The sequence below is a fragment of the Hemitrygon akajei genome, chromosome 8, assembly GCF_048418815.1.
Source record: "Hemitrygon akajei chromosome 8, sHemAka1.3, whole genome shotgun sequence".
Classification (NCBI taxonomy): domain Eukaryota; kingdom Metazoa; phylum Chordata; class Chondrichthyes; order Myliobatiformes; family Dasyatidae; genus Hemitrygon; species Hemitrygon akajei.
The window spans coordinates 151,214,659-151,228,298 of NC_133131.1; the positions used below are offsets into that span (position 1 = coordinate 151,214,659).

The 13,640-nt window shown below is 43.8% G+C and overlaps 1 protein-coding gene across 1 annotated transcript in view; it reads right to left on the bottom strand.

Annotated features, from left to right (window-relative positions):
* Positions 1 to 496: 496 nt before the first annotated feature.
* Positions 497 to 13,640, bottom strand: part of LOC140732544 (uncharacterized) — a 127,964-nt gene continuing 114,820 nt past the window's right edge. The window contains exons 8-9 of the mRNA XM_073055312.1: positions 10,371 to 10,495; positions 497 to 1,171 (exon numbers count right to left, since the gene is read on the bottom strand). Coding sequence (XP_072911413.1) covers positions 636 to 1,171; positions 10,371 to 10,495 — 661 coding nt within the window. The 3' untranslated portion in view covers positions 497 to 635. The remainder of the gene's footprint in view (positions 1,172 to 10,370; positions 10,496 to 13,640) is intronic.

Here is a 13,640-nt window from a genome sequence, read left to right on the forward strand (position 1 = left end):
AATCACACTTGGTCTATAAGCACAAATACACAGTATTTCTCCACTGTGTCATAAACAATATAAATAGATTTCTAAAGATCTTAGTTATTTCATCTGACATAACTTCATATTTCCTCCCTATATCTTTGCTTACAATCCTCTATCTTATTTATACATTGGGAACAATTCATGTTTCTCCTTTGTCTCTAGGTTTTGGTAATTTTTTAGCACAAATTTGTTTCTTTTTAAATAAACTTTACTTCCTTGATTGATCAGGAATCCTTGATAAGTTTTCCATGACAACAGTGAAACATTTTCAAGCATTTCCCTTTATTGCACTGAACTGGAAGTGGATTGTAAACTTTTATATATGATGATACATTTGGTTTAAAAGAAAATCCTACAATTAAATTTGATATAAAAAAGCAATATTTTTTGTCATTAAAAATAATTAAATAACATAGCAATCACATCAGTTGGCAACCATAAAGAATAAAAGTCACCAATTTACCCTGAATAAAATGTTGGCCCCAATTATTTTCTTGCATTATTTCATAATCACAAAAAATGAAATATTTTGCACTGTGTTAATTACTGCATAACAATTTAATATCTGATTTTTAGGTTCTGTCAAATTCAAATCATTTATCTTTGTTTTAAGACTTAAGTCGAACTCTATACTGTTCATAATCATTGTTTACCATTTGACCCGAAGCATAATGGTGGAGAGACTTCAAAGCTTCTTTTAATTTATGCAGTCTGCCTAAAGTGTTTTCTTCACCTCCTCCATCAGGCAGTCCTGGTCGTTCTGGATTTGAAGACAATTTCATCAAGTTAATTTGCTTCAGGTTCTCTCTTCGTGCATTCCTAGCTGATTCCTCACTCCTTAATTTGTCTGCTAACGCTGTGTTTTTGTTCAACATTTCTTTTTCCAGTTTCATGCTCTGTTTCTCACCCAGTTGTAAATTCCTATTAAGGTTGTCAAGCTCCATTTCTGGTCGTGATCGTGAGGAATTCAGAGCAAATGCATCAGTGTTTCGAGAGCGTTCCAATTTAATTATCTTATTTTGAGCTGCCTTAGTATGTTTCTCTCTGGGTAAAGCTGAAACTGTGTCAGTTTTAGCTGCCTCCATTTCTTCAATAATCCTCTCTTTATCTTTCAATACATTTTTCTTCTTTACTTCCTTTGTATCTGTAATCAACATTGTTAATCATCAATCTGGGTTAAATATGACTTTACAAACACTTTAAAAGCAGAGATAAGTAACTGTCACATTTAATAGCTTGCTCTCCATATCGTACTGCCCAGACTTGTGTATCTAGACAGCTAGAACACAATATCCATGGTCAACTCTGACCAGCGGAGCCTCAGACATTCAATAAGCATGCTTAGAATGATAACTGACAGTATATTTAAGGAGCATTTGTTTTCTAAGATAATATTCTACTGGTGCTGCAAGTAATGCAGTACATTAGTATTGAAAATAGCTAATAACTGAAAAACACACATTATTATTAAAGGTAATAAGCAGTACACACAATATGCTAGCATTTCCAATATTGCTAATAATGCCAGTAAGACTGTACTGTACTACAACTTAGTAATGCCAATTTCCTTGCCTCCGCATGATATTTGGTTTGATTACAACCTTAAGATGAGCTTAGGAGACAATGGCGCTTAGCAGCGACTCCTTTGTTTGCATCTTCGGAAATAGCTGTATTTCTATCTGCAATATCTTTAATTTTCCCTTTCAGGGTTCTTTTGAAGACCATGATCTGGAATTACACGCTGACTTTGGTTCTTTGTGGGAATGGGACCCGCTCCCGGGGTCTCACGACGGGCCGTTATTCGATATACCAAGGACGCCGCCTAGAAGATTAGCTCGACTTCGGAGTTTTGGGATTTCGTGGCTCTGGAGGTGGGCAGACTCGAGATCAGTGCCTCTGCAGGAAATCGGTGTATCATGGGAAACGGAAGATCTCTGGCTGTGTGCCCACAGACCCGAGTTCTTTGGGCACAGAGCTCGGAAAAAGCGACACAACGGACTTTTAACACTGTAAATCAGTGAGTTGCTTGTTATGTGTCCTCTCTCGCTGTGAAACAGAAACATCTCTTCTTCCTTTATTAGGGAGAGAGAGAGAGAGCCTGTGGTATGTCGAACAAGTAGCCTTTGGGGTACTGCAAGTCTGTGTCTTCATTGATGCTTTGAGAGCTCGGTGGGGTGGGGGGGTGTCGATACATTGTTTTGCTGGTGGGGGGGCAGATCATTGCTTTGCTGCTGTTTACGCGAGGGGGGAGCTGTGGGGGACTTCGGGTTCTAACATTTAACTATCATTCTTGGGGGTACTCCTCTGTTTCTGTGGATGGTTGTGAAGAAAAAGAATTACAGGATTTATACTGTATACATTTCTCTGACATTAAATGTACCTTGAAACCTCACAAACATGGAAAACCTGCAGATGCTGGAAATTCGAAGCAACGCACACAAAATTATGGAGGAACTCAGCCAGTCAGGAGCATCTGTGGAAATGAATAAACAGTCGACGTTTATCAGGACTTCTCTTTTCCATAGATGCTGCAAGACCTGATGAGTTTCTCCAACACTCTGTGTGTGATTGTTACCATTTTGATAAATGTTCTCGGCAAACGCACTCACCGTCATTTTCAAATGCAAAATCAATATACAAATTGGTATTCTACAGTGCACACAGGACACCAGTTGCATTTTCGAAGTATTAGTAACAGAGTGTGCACCTCTAACATTCCATCCATAGTACATGATCAGATCTTCCTTGGGGCATTAGCTAAGCAGGAAGAAAGAGCTAAGATACACCACCCAGATCCATTATAAAAAACAAGTCCCTTCTTCTAACAATGGCCAGCTCAAGTTAGGGCAACCCACAAAAGGCTGGAGTAGAGCTAATAGGACCTGGTGCTTCAATCCCTATGATAAGTCGGCACTCTCAATGTTGGCAGTGGGCTTGGAGTGGTGACAAGGCAGGTAGGTACCTCATCGGGGTGATCAGGTGGGCACCCTCCTTCTTTGACGTTTCATCGATAAGCCCATGACGTCTCCAGAGGGCTCACTGGTGCTGTCTGGTGTCCCAGATACACCCCCCCCCCCTCAGTTCCATACCCTCCTGTCTTCATCTTGCAGCCCAGTTGTTGTCTTTCCTTTTAATCCAAATCCAATTACTGCTTTCTTCTGCTGCATTTGACAAGGACTTGATTGCTTGTTGGAGTGAATAACCCCTCACCCCCATCTTCTTCAATAGACTGGTTGTAGATGTAGCCACGAATCCCCTGCATTCCACTTCTACAGGGAAGATCTTGGTCTTCCAGCCATTCTGGGCAGCTTCAGTTGCCAGTTCAGAGTACTTGGTCTTTTTCCTCTCATACACTTCTTGAACACTCTCTTGGCTGTTGTGGACCACAGGACCATGTTTGGCCAGAGTGTTGTAGCCGCAATGTCTGGGGGAAACATAAGCTTTTTTTCCAAGTCCATGTCCATTTTCCAATCCTGATCAACCTGCAGAAAGCTTACCTCTTTTGATGTTATATGGTGCTCTGGAGGTTAGCCTGCTGGTACAAATCGTGTGATGTGAAAATTTCTTGCTGATGTTTGTGGGAGAACATTTGTGGTAATTTGCCTCTGTTCCAAGATTGATGCCAGCTGTCTGAGAACTTGGTTATGCCTCCAAGTGTACCGTCCTGGCTGAGGCTCGTGGTGCATCCTGTTAAAATGTGCCTTAGTGATCCAGGTGCTTGACAAAGAGAGCAAGTGGGGTCTTCTCCCCACCACTGGTTCAGGTTCTGGGGTGTGGGTAGGAGGTCATAAGTGGCTCTGAGGACAAAACTTAGCCGAGATCCCTCCATCTCCCAGATTTGGTAGAGGTATATAAAATTATGATGGGTATAGAGAGAGTGAATGCAAGCAGGCTTTTTCCACTGAGGCTAGGGGAGAAAAAAACCAGAGGACATGGGTTAAGGGTGAAGGGGCAAAAGTTTAAAGGGAACATTGGGGGGTGCTTCTTCACACAGAGAGTGGTGGGAGTGTGGAATGAGCTGCCAGATGAAGTGATAAATGCAGGCTCACTTTTAACACTTAAGATAAACTTGGACAGGTACATGGATGAGAGGTGTATGGAGGGATATGGTCCAGGTGCAGGTCAGTGGGACTAGGCAGAAAAATGGTTCGGCCAAAAGGTCTGTTTTTGTGCTGTAATATGGTTCTATGTCACGCCAACTGAGCTTCCTCTTTTCCAGGCTCTCCCAATTAGTCCATTGGCCCTGCTTGGCCATTGAGACAGCCCTGGCGTGTCGCTCTGCCTCCTCCTGTCTTCTCACCTCCTCCACCACGAGCTGTCTCTTCTGCACTAATGTTGCCTTGTGCCATTGAGAAGCCTTTGAGACAAGCCCGAGCCCGGCTCTCCAAAGTTGGACTTGGCCAACCACATCCCTGAAGCGAAGGGCAAACTTAGCGCTCTGAATGGCTTCAGATGGGGTCCACTTCCTCCCCGTTGCCACATGGGGGGGGGGGGCACTGTTCGAATAACAGTATCTTCAGATTCAGTGAGGGTCATGACCAACCTTGCTTTGGTGCATTTGAATTCTTCCACAAGACTTGCAATTGGTAATTCCTATTTGCCGTACCCGTACAGTCCAACAGGACTTAAGCATCGTGGAAGTCCAAGCCACTGTTTCACATGTGTGCTGATCACTCTTTCGAGCTTTTCCACCTTGTTGATGGGGATTTCATACACTGTTAAAGGCCACATGAGTCTTAGTAGTATGCTGAACTGGAAGCACCACAGCTTGAGTTTTCCTGGCAGCAAGGTCTTGTTGATGTGAGCTATGTATGTGATGGTATCCTTTTTGAGTTGTTTAAATTGCTCAGTGTCCTTGAGCTTAGCATCATACCATCAGCCCAAGCTCTTCACTGGCATTTCTGAAACAGTTGGGACAGGTGTTCCGTCAATATGATACCTTTGATCCATGACTTGACCTTTGACAATGGAGATGCTTCTGCACTTGCTGGGCTTGATCTTCATCCTCGCCCGTGTGATGTTTTGATGAAACTTTTCCAGAAGACTCTTGGTGCAGGGAACAATTGTCAGTATTGTTTTATTGTCCATATAGGCTCATATCGGTGGTAACTGTTGACCAAACTGTAGCCATTTTCCTCCCGCAACCCATTTTGAGGCTCTGATAATGAGCTCCATTGCCATAGTGAAGGCCAATGGGGAGATGGTGCACCCCGCCATGATGCCTACTTCCAGTGGTTGCCAAGCTGTGGTGAAGTCTGATGTTGTGAGACAAACTTGCAGATCCTGGAAGCAGTGTTTTACTAGATTTGTTATTGTTGCAGGCACCTGAAAGAATTCAAAAGCAGTCCACAGCAGGGAATGAGGAACTGCTCCATAGGCGTTGGCCAGGTCGAGGAACAAGACATGCAGATCCTTTCCTTCTTTCTTAGCCATCTGGATTTGATGCCATATGATGCTGATATCCCGAGAAGCCTGCTATGCCAGCCTTTTGGATTGACGTATCAATGAAATGGTTTTGTTTCAGATACTTTGTCTTTGCGCCAACACACTGAAAAAGATCTTGCCTTCTATGTTCAGAAGGTTTATTTGGCGAAACTGTTTGATGGTGGATGAATTCTTTTCTTTTGGGATCAGAACTCCCCCCGCTCTTCTCCAGGCTTTGGGGATCACTTGCTTTTCCTACGCAACCCTCATGTTTCACCAGAGAAATTTCAGAACATCCGGGGTGTTCTTGTAGACACAATATGGAACACTGTTAGGGCCTGGCGCTGATGCCGATCTTGCCTTCTTTACTGCCTCTTTCACCTCACTCAGCTTTGGAGGGCTAATGTTAAATTGATGTTGTGAGGGTGAGATTGGTGGACTGTCAACTGGGACAAGTACCAGTTCACCTTTTAGCTCATCAGTGTGGATGGTTCTGAGATGTCTTTCAACTCAGTAGGTCAGTCAGCAACTGTGGGGAGAAAGAAGCAATCAACATTTCAGACTGACATCTTTCATCTCAGGAGCAGCATGATGGACAGCACCAGCTGTAAAATCAGGATTCGATTCCTGCTGCTGACTGAAAAGAGTTTGTACATTCTCTTACCCCATGACCCTGGGGTTTCCTCCAGGTGCTCCGTTTCGTCCTACATTTCAACGACATTTGGTTAAGGTTGGTGAGTTGTAGGAATGATACGTTGGCACTAGGAGTGTGGCAGCACTTGCAGGCTGCCAAGCACAATCCTCACTGACTTGATTTGAAGCAAACAATGCATGTCACTGCAGTTTTGAAGTACACATGTGACAAATAAAGCTAATCGTTTTTAAAATAGCCAGTATGAAAAGATGAAGGGAAGGGCTGGAGACATGTTTCAACCCAAATCATTGACTACCCATTTCTGACCAGTCAAACTTCTCCGGGTTTTTGCGTGTTGCTCCAGGTTTCAGATCTGCAGTCTCTTGTGTCTCAACGCAAGAGCATGTTGATTTCCTGCTATCCCCAGCTAGTGAGTTGCCCCAGGCCAGCCACAGTTCAGACTGTAAATGAATGACTGCAATGCCTCAAGCCTCCTCATAGTAATAGAAAATGGTAATAAGTACACTACACATTCAGAGTTTAAATAAAACCTAGCCTGCAGATGGCCATGATGATCTGACATTCTGAACTGTTCAGAAAAGATAGACTTCCATCATATTACAGCCCCAATTTCAGCTTCTGACATCTCCAATAGGATCCTACCACTAAGCATATCTTTCCTACACCCCACCCCCAACCTCTCCACTCCCCAGAGGGATCACTCACTATGTGACCCCCTTGTCCACTTGTCCTTCCTCACTGATCTCCCTCCCAACACTTATCTCAGCAAGCAGGACAAATGCAACAGCTGCCCCTACACCTCACCACCATTCAGGCCCTAAGCAGTCCTTCCAGGTGAGGTGACACTTCAAATGTGAGACTGTGGGGGTCACCTACCGTCTCTGGTGCTCCCGGTGCGGCCTCCTCAACATTCGTGCAACCAGCTGTGGATTGGGTGACTGCTTATTGAGCACCTTCGCCCTGTCCCTGCAAAATGCAGGATCTCTCAGTGGCCCTCCATTCCAATTTGACTTCCCACTCCCATTCTGATATGTCTGTTCATGGCTTCTTCTACTACCATGATGAGGCCACACTCAGGTTTTCCTCATTTTCCATTTAGGTAGCCTCCAACCTGATTGCATGAGCAGCGATTCCTCCAGCTTCTTCCCACCTCCCTTCTCTCTTACTTTCTATTCCCCATTCTAGTTACCCTCTTACCCCGTCTCTTCCCTTTACCTGCCTCTTCCTTCTCTTTCTTCCTTTCTGATTCCTTCTTCTTCAGCCCTTTATATATTCCATCTATCCCCTTCCACCTTCTTACTTTATCCCCTCTCCCCTACACATCCACCTTCTCCCTCACCTACTCTCACTTATCACCTGCCAGCATGTACTCCTTCCCATAGGACCACACGGCCATAAGATATAGGAGAAGAATTAAGCCATTTGGCTCTTCAAATCTGTTCCGCCATTTCATCATGGCTGATTCAATTTTCCTCTCAGCCCCAATCCCCTGTCATCTCCCCATATCTCCTCATGCCCTGACAAAACAAGAATCTATCAACCTCTGCCTTAAATATACATACAGACTCGGCCTCCACAGCTGCCTGTGGCAAAGAATTCCACAGATTCACCACTTTGGCTAGAGAAATTCCTCCACGTCTTCGTTCTAAAAGGACGCCTCTTTATTCTGAGGCTGTGTCCTCTGGTCTTAGATTCTCCCACCAAAGTAAACATCCTCTCCACATCCACTCTATCAAGGCCTTTCACTATTCGATAGGTTTCAATGAGGTCACCCTTCTAAATTCCAGTGAATACAGGCCCAGAGCCATCAAACGCTCTTCATATAATAAGCCATTCAATCCTGGAATAATCTTATTCAACCTCCTTTGAACCCTCTCCAGTTTAGGCACATCCGTTCTAAGGAGACCAAACCTGCTCACAATACTCTAACTGAAGCCTCACCAGTGCTTCATAAAGTATCAACATTACATCCTTGCTTTTATACTCCAGTCCTCTTGAAATTAATGCTAACATTTCATTTGCCTTCCTCACCACAGACTCAACCTGCAAATTAACCTTTACGGAATTCTACACAAGGAGTCCCAAGTCCCTTTGCACCTCAGTTTTTTGTATTTTCTCTCCAATTAGAAAATAGTCTACCCTTTTGTTTCATCTACCAAAGTGCATGACCATACAATTCCTGACACTGTATTTCATCTACCCTTTCTTTCCCCATTCTCCTAATATGTCTGTCCTTCTGTAGACTCTACACTGTCAATACTACCTGCCCCTCTGCCTATCTTCATATCATCTGCAATCTTACTTTGAAATATATGTAGCTCAGGACACTCGTCACACCATGCTCAACCTTTTGATTCCTAACTTTGTCTGAGGTCTTACCAATATCTGCCTCCACAACCTCTCCACTAACTGTTGTAGCACTCTGGTTCCCATTGCCCTGTAACTATAGTTTAAACCCCACATGCAACATTAACAAACCTTCCTGCTAGGATATTAGTCTCGCTCCTGTTCAGGTGTAAGCTATCCCTTCTGTACAGGTCCCACCTTCCCTGGAAGAGAGCCCAATGATCCAAGGATCTTATGTCCTCCCTCCTACACCAACTCCTTCGCCACATATTAAACTGTATAATCTTCCTAGTTCTGGACTCACTAGCATGTGACTCAGGTAGCAATCCTGAGATCACAACCCTGGAGGTCCTGCCCTTTAATATGGCACCTAACTTCCTGAACTCGCTATGTAGAACCTCATCACTCGTCCTACCCTTATCATTGGTACCCACATGAACCATGACCAATGGCTGTTTATCCACCCACTTAAGAATGCTGAAGACTCGATTCGCGATATTCTAGACCCTGGCACCCGGGAGGCAATGTGCCATTTGGGAGATTTGATCTTGCAGAGCTCCTGTCCGTTCCCCTAACAAATCTCCTATCACCATAGTGTGCCTCTTCTTCCCCCGCCCTTTTGAGTCACAGAAGCAGATTTGATACCAAAGACCCGACCACTGTGACTTTTGTCTGTTAGGTCATCACCCCCGACCATATCCAAAGTGAAACACATGGTGTTGAGGAGGATGGCCACAGGAGCACTCTGCACTGATTCCTTAACCCCTTTCCCCTTCTTGTCACCCAGTTTCCTGTGTGCTGCACCTTGGGTGTAAGTACCTCTCTATATGCCCTATCTGTCACCACTTCAGCCTCCTGAAAGCTTTGGAGTTCATCCAGGTCCAGCTCCAACTCCTTAATGTGATTTATTAGAAGCTGCACCTAGATACACTTCTCACAGTTGTAGTGGTCAGGGACACTGGAGGTCTCCCTGCCTTCCCACATCCTGCAAGAGGAGCATTCCGCTATCCTGCCTGCCATCTCTACTGTCCTAGCTGAGCAGATATAAAGAAGAGAAGGAAAAGCCTAGGATCCACTCTGATGACAGCCGCTGTGCTTGCCTCTGCTTTCCTTTCCTTTGTTCTTACTAATCAATCCAAAATGCCAATTGGTTGCTGGTCAAGGCTCTTTTTCGTTGTCACAACACGCTGCTGACTTTTTATCCTCAGACAGTGAACCTGACTGAAGTTCCCACCTCTCCAAATATCCGATGTCCAGATCAGCCGCTGGTCAAAGCTCTTTTTCCACTCCCTACTTTCTTTTTCTGGCTTGGGCCTGATAAAGGGTCTCAGGCCAAAATGTTGACCGTTTATTACCCTTCAGATGCCGTCTGACAATTCAGTTCTTCCAGAATTTTGCGTGTTTTACTAGGTGCATGGATAGAAAAGGTTTAGAAGGATATGGGCCAAATGTATGCAAACAGGACTAGCTCTGATTGGCATTGTGGTCAGCATAGATCAGATAGGCCAAAGGGCCTGTGCATGCTCAGACACTTTAGTTACAGCCTCCTAGAAATTCTGTTGTTGAACCTTCCATTTCTTCAGCCCAATTATCAGAAAGACCCCAATGATTTAACAAACTCTATCAATCCACCATTATTTTGCTGCCTAATTACTGATAAGATCTATTACATTTAAACTTACATTACTTTTAAATGAGCAGAAACGTAGGCCTCTGTGTCCTAATCCAACTGCATTCTACATTAGTGCACCACCTTAACTGTGAATGTAGCATAACTGATATTTTCAACAAAGAATAAGTTGTATAATAATAGTAATTATGCAAACAATAGACACTTCTGTGCTTATAAACTCATAACATGTAGAACAAGTTCTCTATAGGGTAAAACAGTGCAAAAAGAGCAGTCATAGCAACTTACAACATTCAGTCAGTGATACAGTGCAAAATATATTCTTGCAGTTGACCTCCACGTTTCTTGTAAGAATAAGGTTGTTCAGTTGTGGGAACTTGCATAAGCAGCATTTCAGAGTATGGGATATGTAACTGCAGATTGATTGAAAAATAATCAAGGTTAAAACAATTAAGTTTTGAATCAATTGCTAAATCTAGCTTCTCCTTTCCTGAAAAGCAATAATGTTTTTCTCATATTTTGCAGAAAATCTGTATTAATTGTTTTAGTGTTGCTCTAATAAGGAGCAGCATAATAGCGTAGTGGTTAGCGCATTTGCTTTACAGTGCCAACAACTAGAGATTCAAGGTTTGATTCCCGCTGCTATCTATAAGAAGTTTGTACGTTCTTCCACGTGCTTCCTCCGAGTGCTCCAGTTTCCTCCCTTATTCAAAAACCCATCGTAAGGGTTAGTGAGTTGTGGGCATGTTTGCAGGATGCCCCAGTGCAACCCTCAGACTGTCAGTCACTGATGCAAAATGACGTATTTCGCTGTATGTTTTGATATTTCGATGTAGAAGTGACAAATAAAGATAATTTTCTTCAGAAACAGGACCAGGAATCAGCCTTAAACTATCTGAGTTTCCTCTTTTACCTCAACTTCACTTTCCCATCATATCTCTTGATTTCCTTATAGTCCAAAACAAAATTTGGTCTCAGAGTTGAGTATGTCCAATGATTGAGCAACCATAACACCTTGAATGTATGTCAAGATCACCATCATTGTTAGCTATAATGGAATATTAGGAGATACAAGAGTTGACTGGTGCTTTCATAGATTATTAAGGAAGCTCAAGTCATAACTGAAAGGATGACTAGCTAGATGATGATAAGTGAAGCCAGCTGGGTTGGAAAGGTAAAGGGCTGGAGAGTAGAGTGGACCATGGAAGAAAGGAAAGAAAGAGAGACTCCAGGGATAGGTGATAGACAGGTGAGGAGAAGAGGTAAGAGGCCAGTGTGGGGAATTGAAGAAGAGGGAAGGAGGAGGAAAATTTCTACTTAAGAAACTAAGAAAAGGGAATGTAGCCACTCTCCTCGCCTATCAGATTTCTAAAATCTCTAGACCTTTACCTTTCGCACCCACCTGGCTTCACATATCATCTTCTAGTCAGTCACCCCCCCCCCCACCTTTTTATTCTGGCATCTTTCCTCTTCCTTTCCAGTTATGAAGCGTCTCAGCCCATTTATTCATTTCTATAGATGCTGCCTGACCTGCTGTGTTCCTCCAGCATTGTGTGTGTGTTGGTCTGGTTTTCCAGCATTTGCAGACTCTCTTGAGTTTGTCATATCTGTCATACAGTCATCTCATGGTTGATCTTCATCTCTACATAACTCATGATCTGCTCTGTGTCCAAATCTTATCTAAAGAGACGGCAAGGAGCAGGAAGGGGTTCATCGTCAAGCTCTCACTATTCTTGGGCATTGGTGTTTCCATAACAGGCCATGATGCAACCTTCTCTACTGTGCAGGATACTCTCTGCTGTGCATCTTTAGAAGTTTGTCAAGGTTTTAAAAGACATGCTGAATCTGTACAAACGTATAAGAAAGTAAACAAACTTCTCAGACATTCGCTGTACAGACCACTCGAGCCTTTCTGCTTCCATGTGGAGGTCACATGGGTCACATGCTGTCTGCCACATAGGCGGGGCTTCAAGCTCTGTAGGACCAGCAAAGTGCCACCAGCGGGCAGCTCAATAACTAAAAAAGTAATGTCACTTTGAGTGGATTATTGTTGTTTCTGAATGGTGAGATGTCATTGTGATCAGATCCTGTTTGTGTTGGATGGAGGGTAAGAGAAAAATACGGCGTGCTAGCAGACAATTTTGAACTGAGTAGAAAAGTCAAGTGAGCAGATCACTCCTACAAAAACATAAATATGAAGCAGGTGGATGCTCTCTGGCAAGTTGCATCCCTTTCAATGCCCCTCACCCACATCAACTCTCACTTCCCTTCACTATGAGCAGAACCTTGTTATGACTGTCTGAAGTAACTAGACCCACATATTCAGGATCCGTCAGCTGCCGTAACTACAGGCCTGGCAGTTGAAACCATAGAACCATAGAACACTACAGCACAGTACAGGCCCTTCAGCCCTCCGTGTTGTGCCGACCCATATAATCCTTAAAAGAAGTACTAAACCCACACTACCCCATAACCCTCCATTTTTCTTTTATCCATGTGCCTGTCCAAGAGGCTCTTACATACCCCCAATGTTTTAGCCTCCACCACCATCCCTGGCAAGTCATTCCAGGCACTCATAACCCTCTGTGTAAAAAACTTACCCCTGATGTCTCCCCTAAACTTCCCTCCCTTAATTTTGTACACATGCTCTCTGGTGTTTGCTATTGGTGCCCTGGGAAACAGGTACTGACTATCCACCCTATCTATGCCTCTCATAATCTTGTAGACCTCTATCAAGTCCCCTCTCATTCTTCTATGCTCCAAAGAGAAAAGTCCCAGCACTGCTAACCTTGCTTCATATGACTTGTTCTCCAAACCAGGCAACATCCTGGTAGATCTCCTCTGCACCCTCTCCATAGCTTCCACATCCTTCCTATAATGAGGTGACCAGAACTGAACACAATACTCTAAGTACGGTCTCACCAGAGATTTGTAGAGTTGCAACATGACCTCTCTACTCTTGAACTCAATCCCCCTGTTTATGAAGCCTAGCATCCCATAGGCCTTCTTAACTACCCTATCAACCTGTGCAGCGACTTTAAGGGATGTATGGATTTGAACCCCAAGGTCCCTTTGTTCACCCACACTCTTAAGTAACTGACCATTAATCATGTACTCAGTCTTCTGGTTTGTCCTTCCAAAATGCATCACCTCACACTTGTCTGGATTGAACTCCATCTGCCATTTTTCTGCCCAACTCTGCAGCCTGTCTATATCCTCTTGTAACCTTCGACAACCTACAGCTCCATCCACAACTCCTCCAATCTTCATGTCATCCGCAAACTTACTCACCCATCCTTCACTACATCCAGGTCATTTATAAAAGTCACAAATAGCAGGGGTCCCAGGACAGACCCTGCGGCACTCCACTAGTCACCGACCTCCAGGCAGAATACTTTCCTTCCACAACTACTCTCTACTTTCTTCCTTTAAGCCAATGTTTTATCCAAACAGCCAAGGTTCCACTTATCCCATGCCTTATGACTTTCTGGATGAGTCTCTCATGAGGGACTTTGTCAAATGCTTTGCTAAAGTCCATGTAGACCACATCCACTGCCC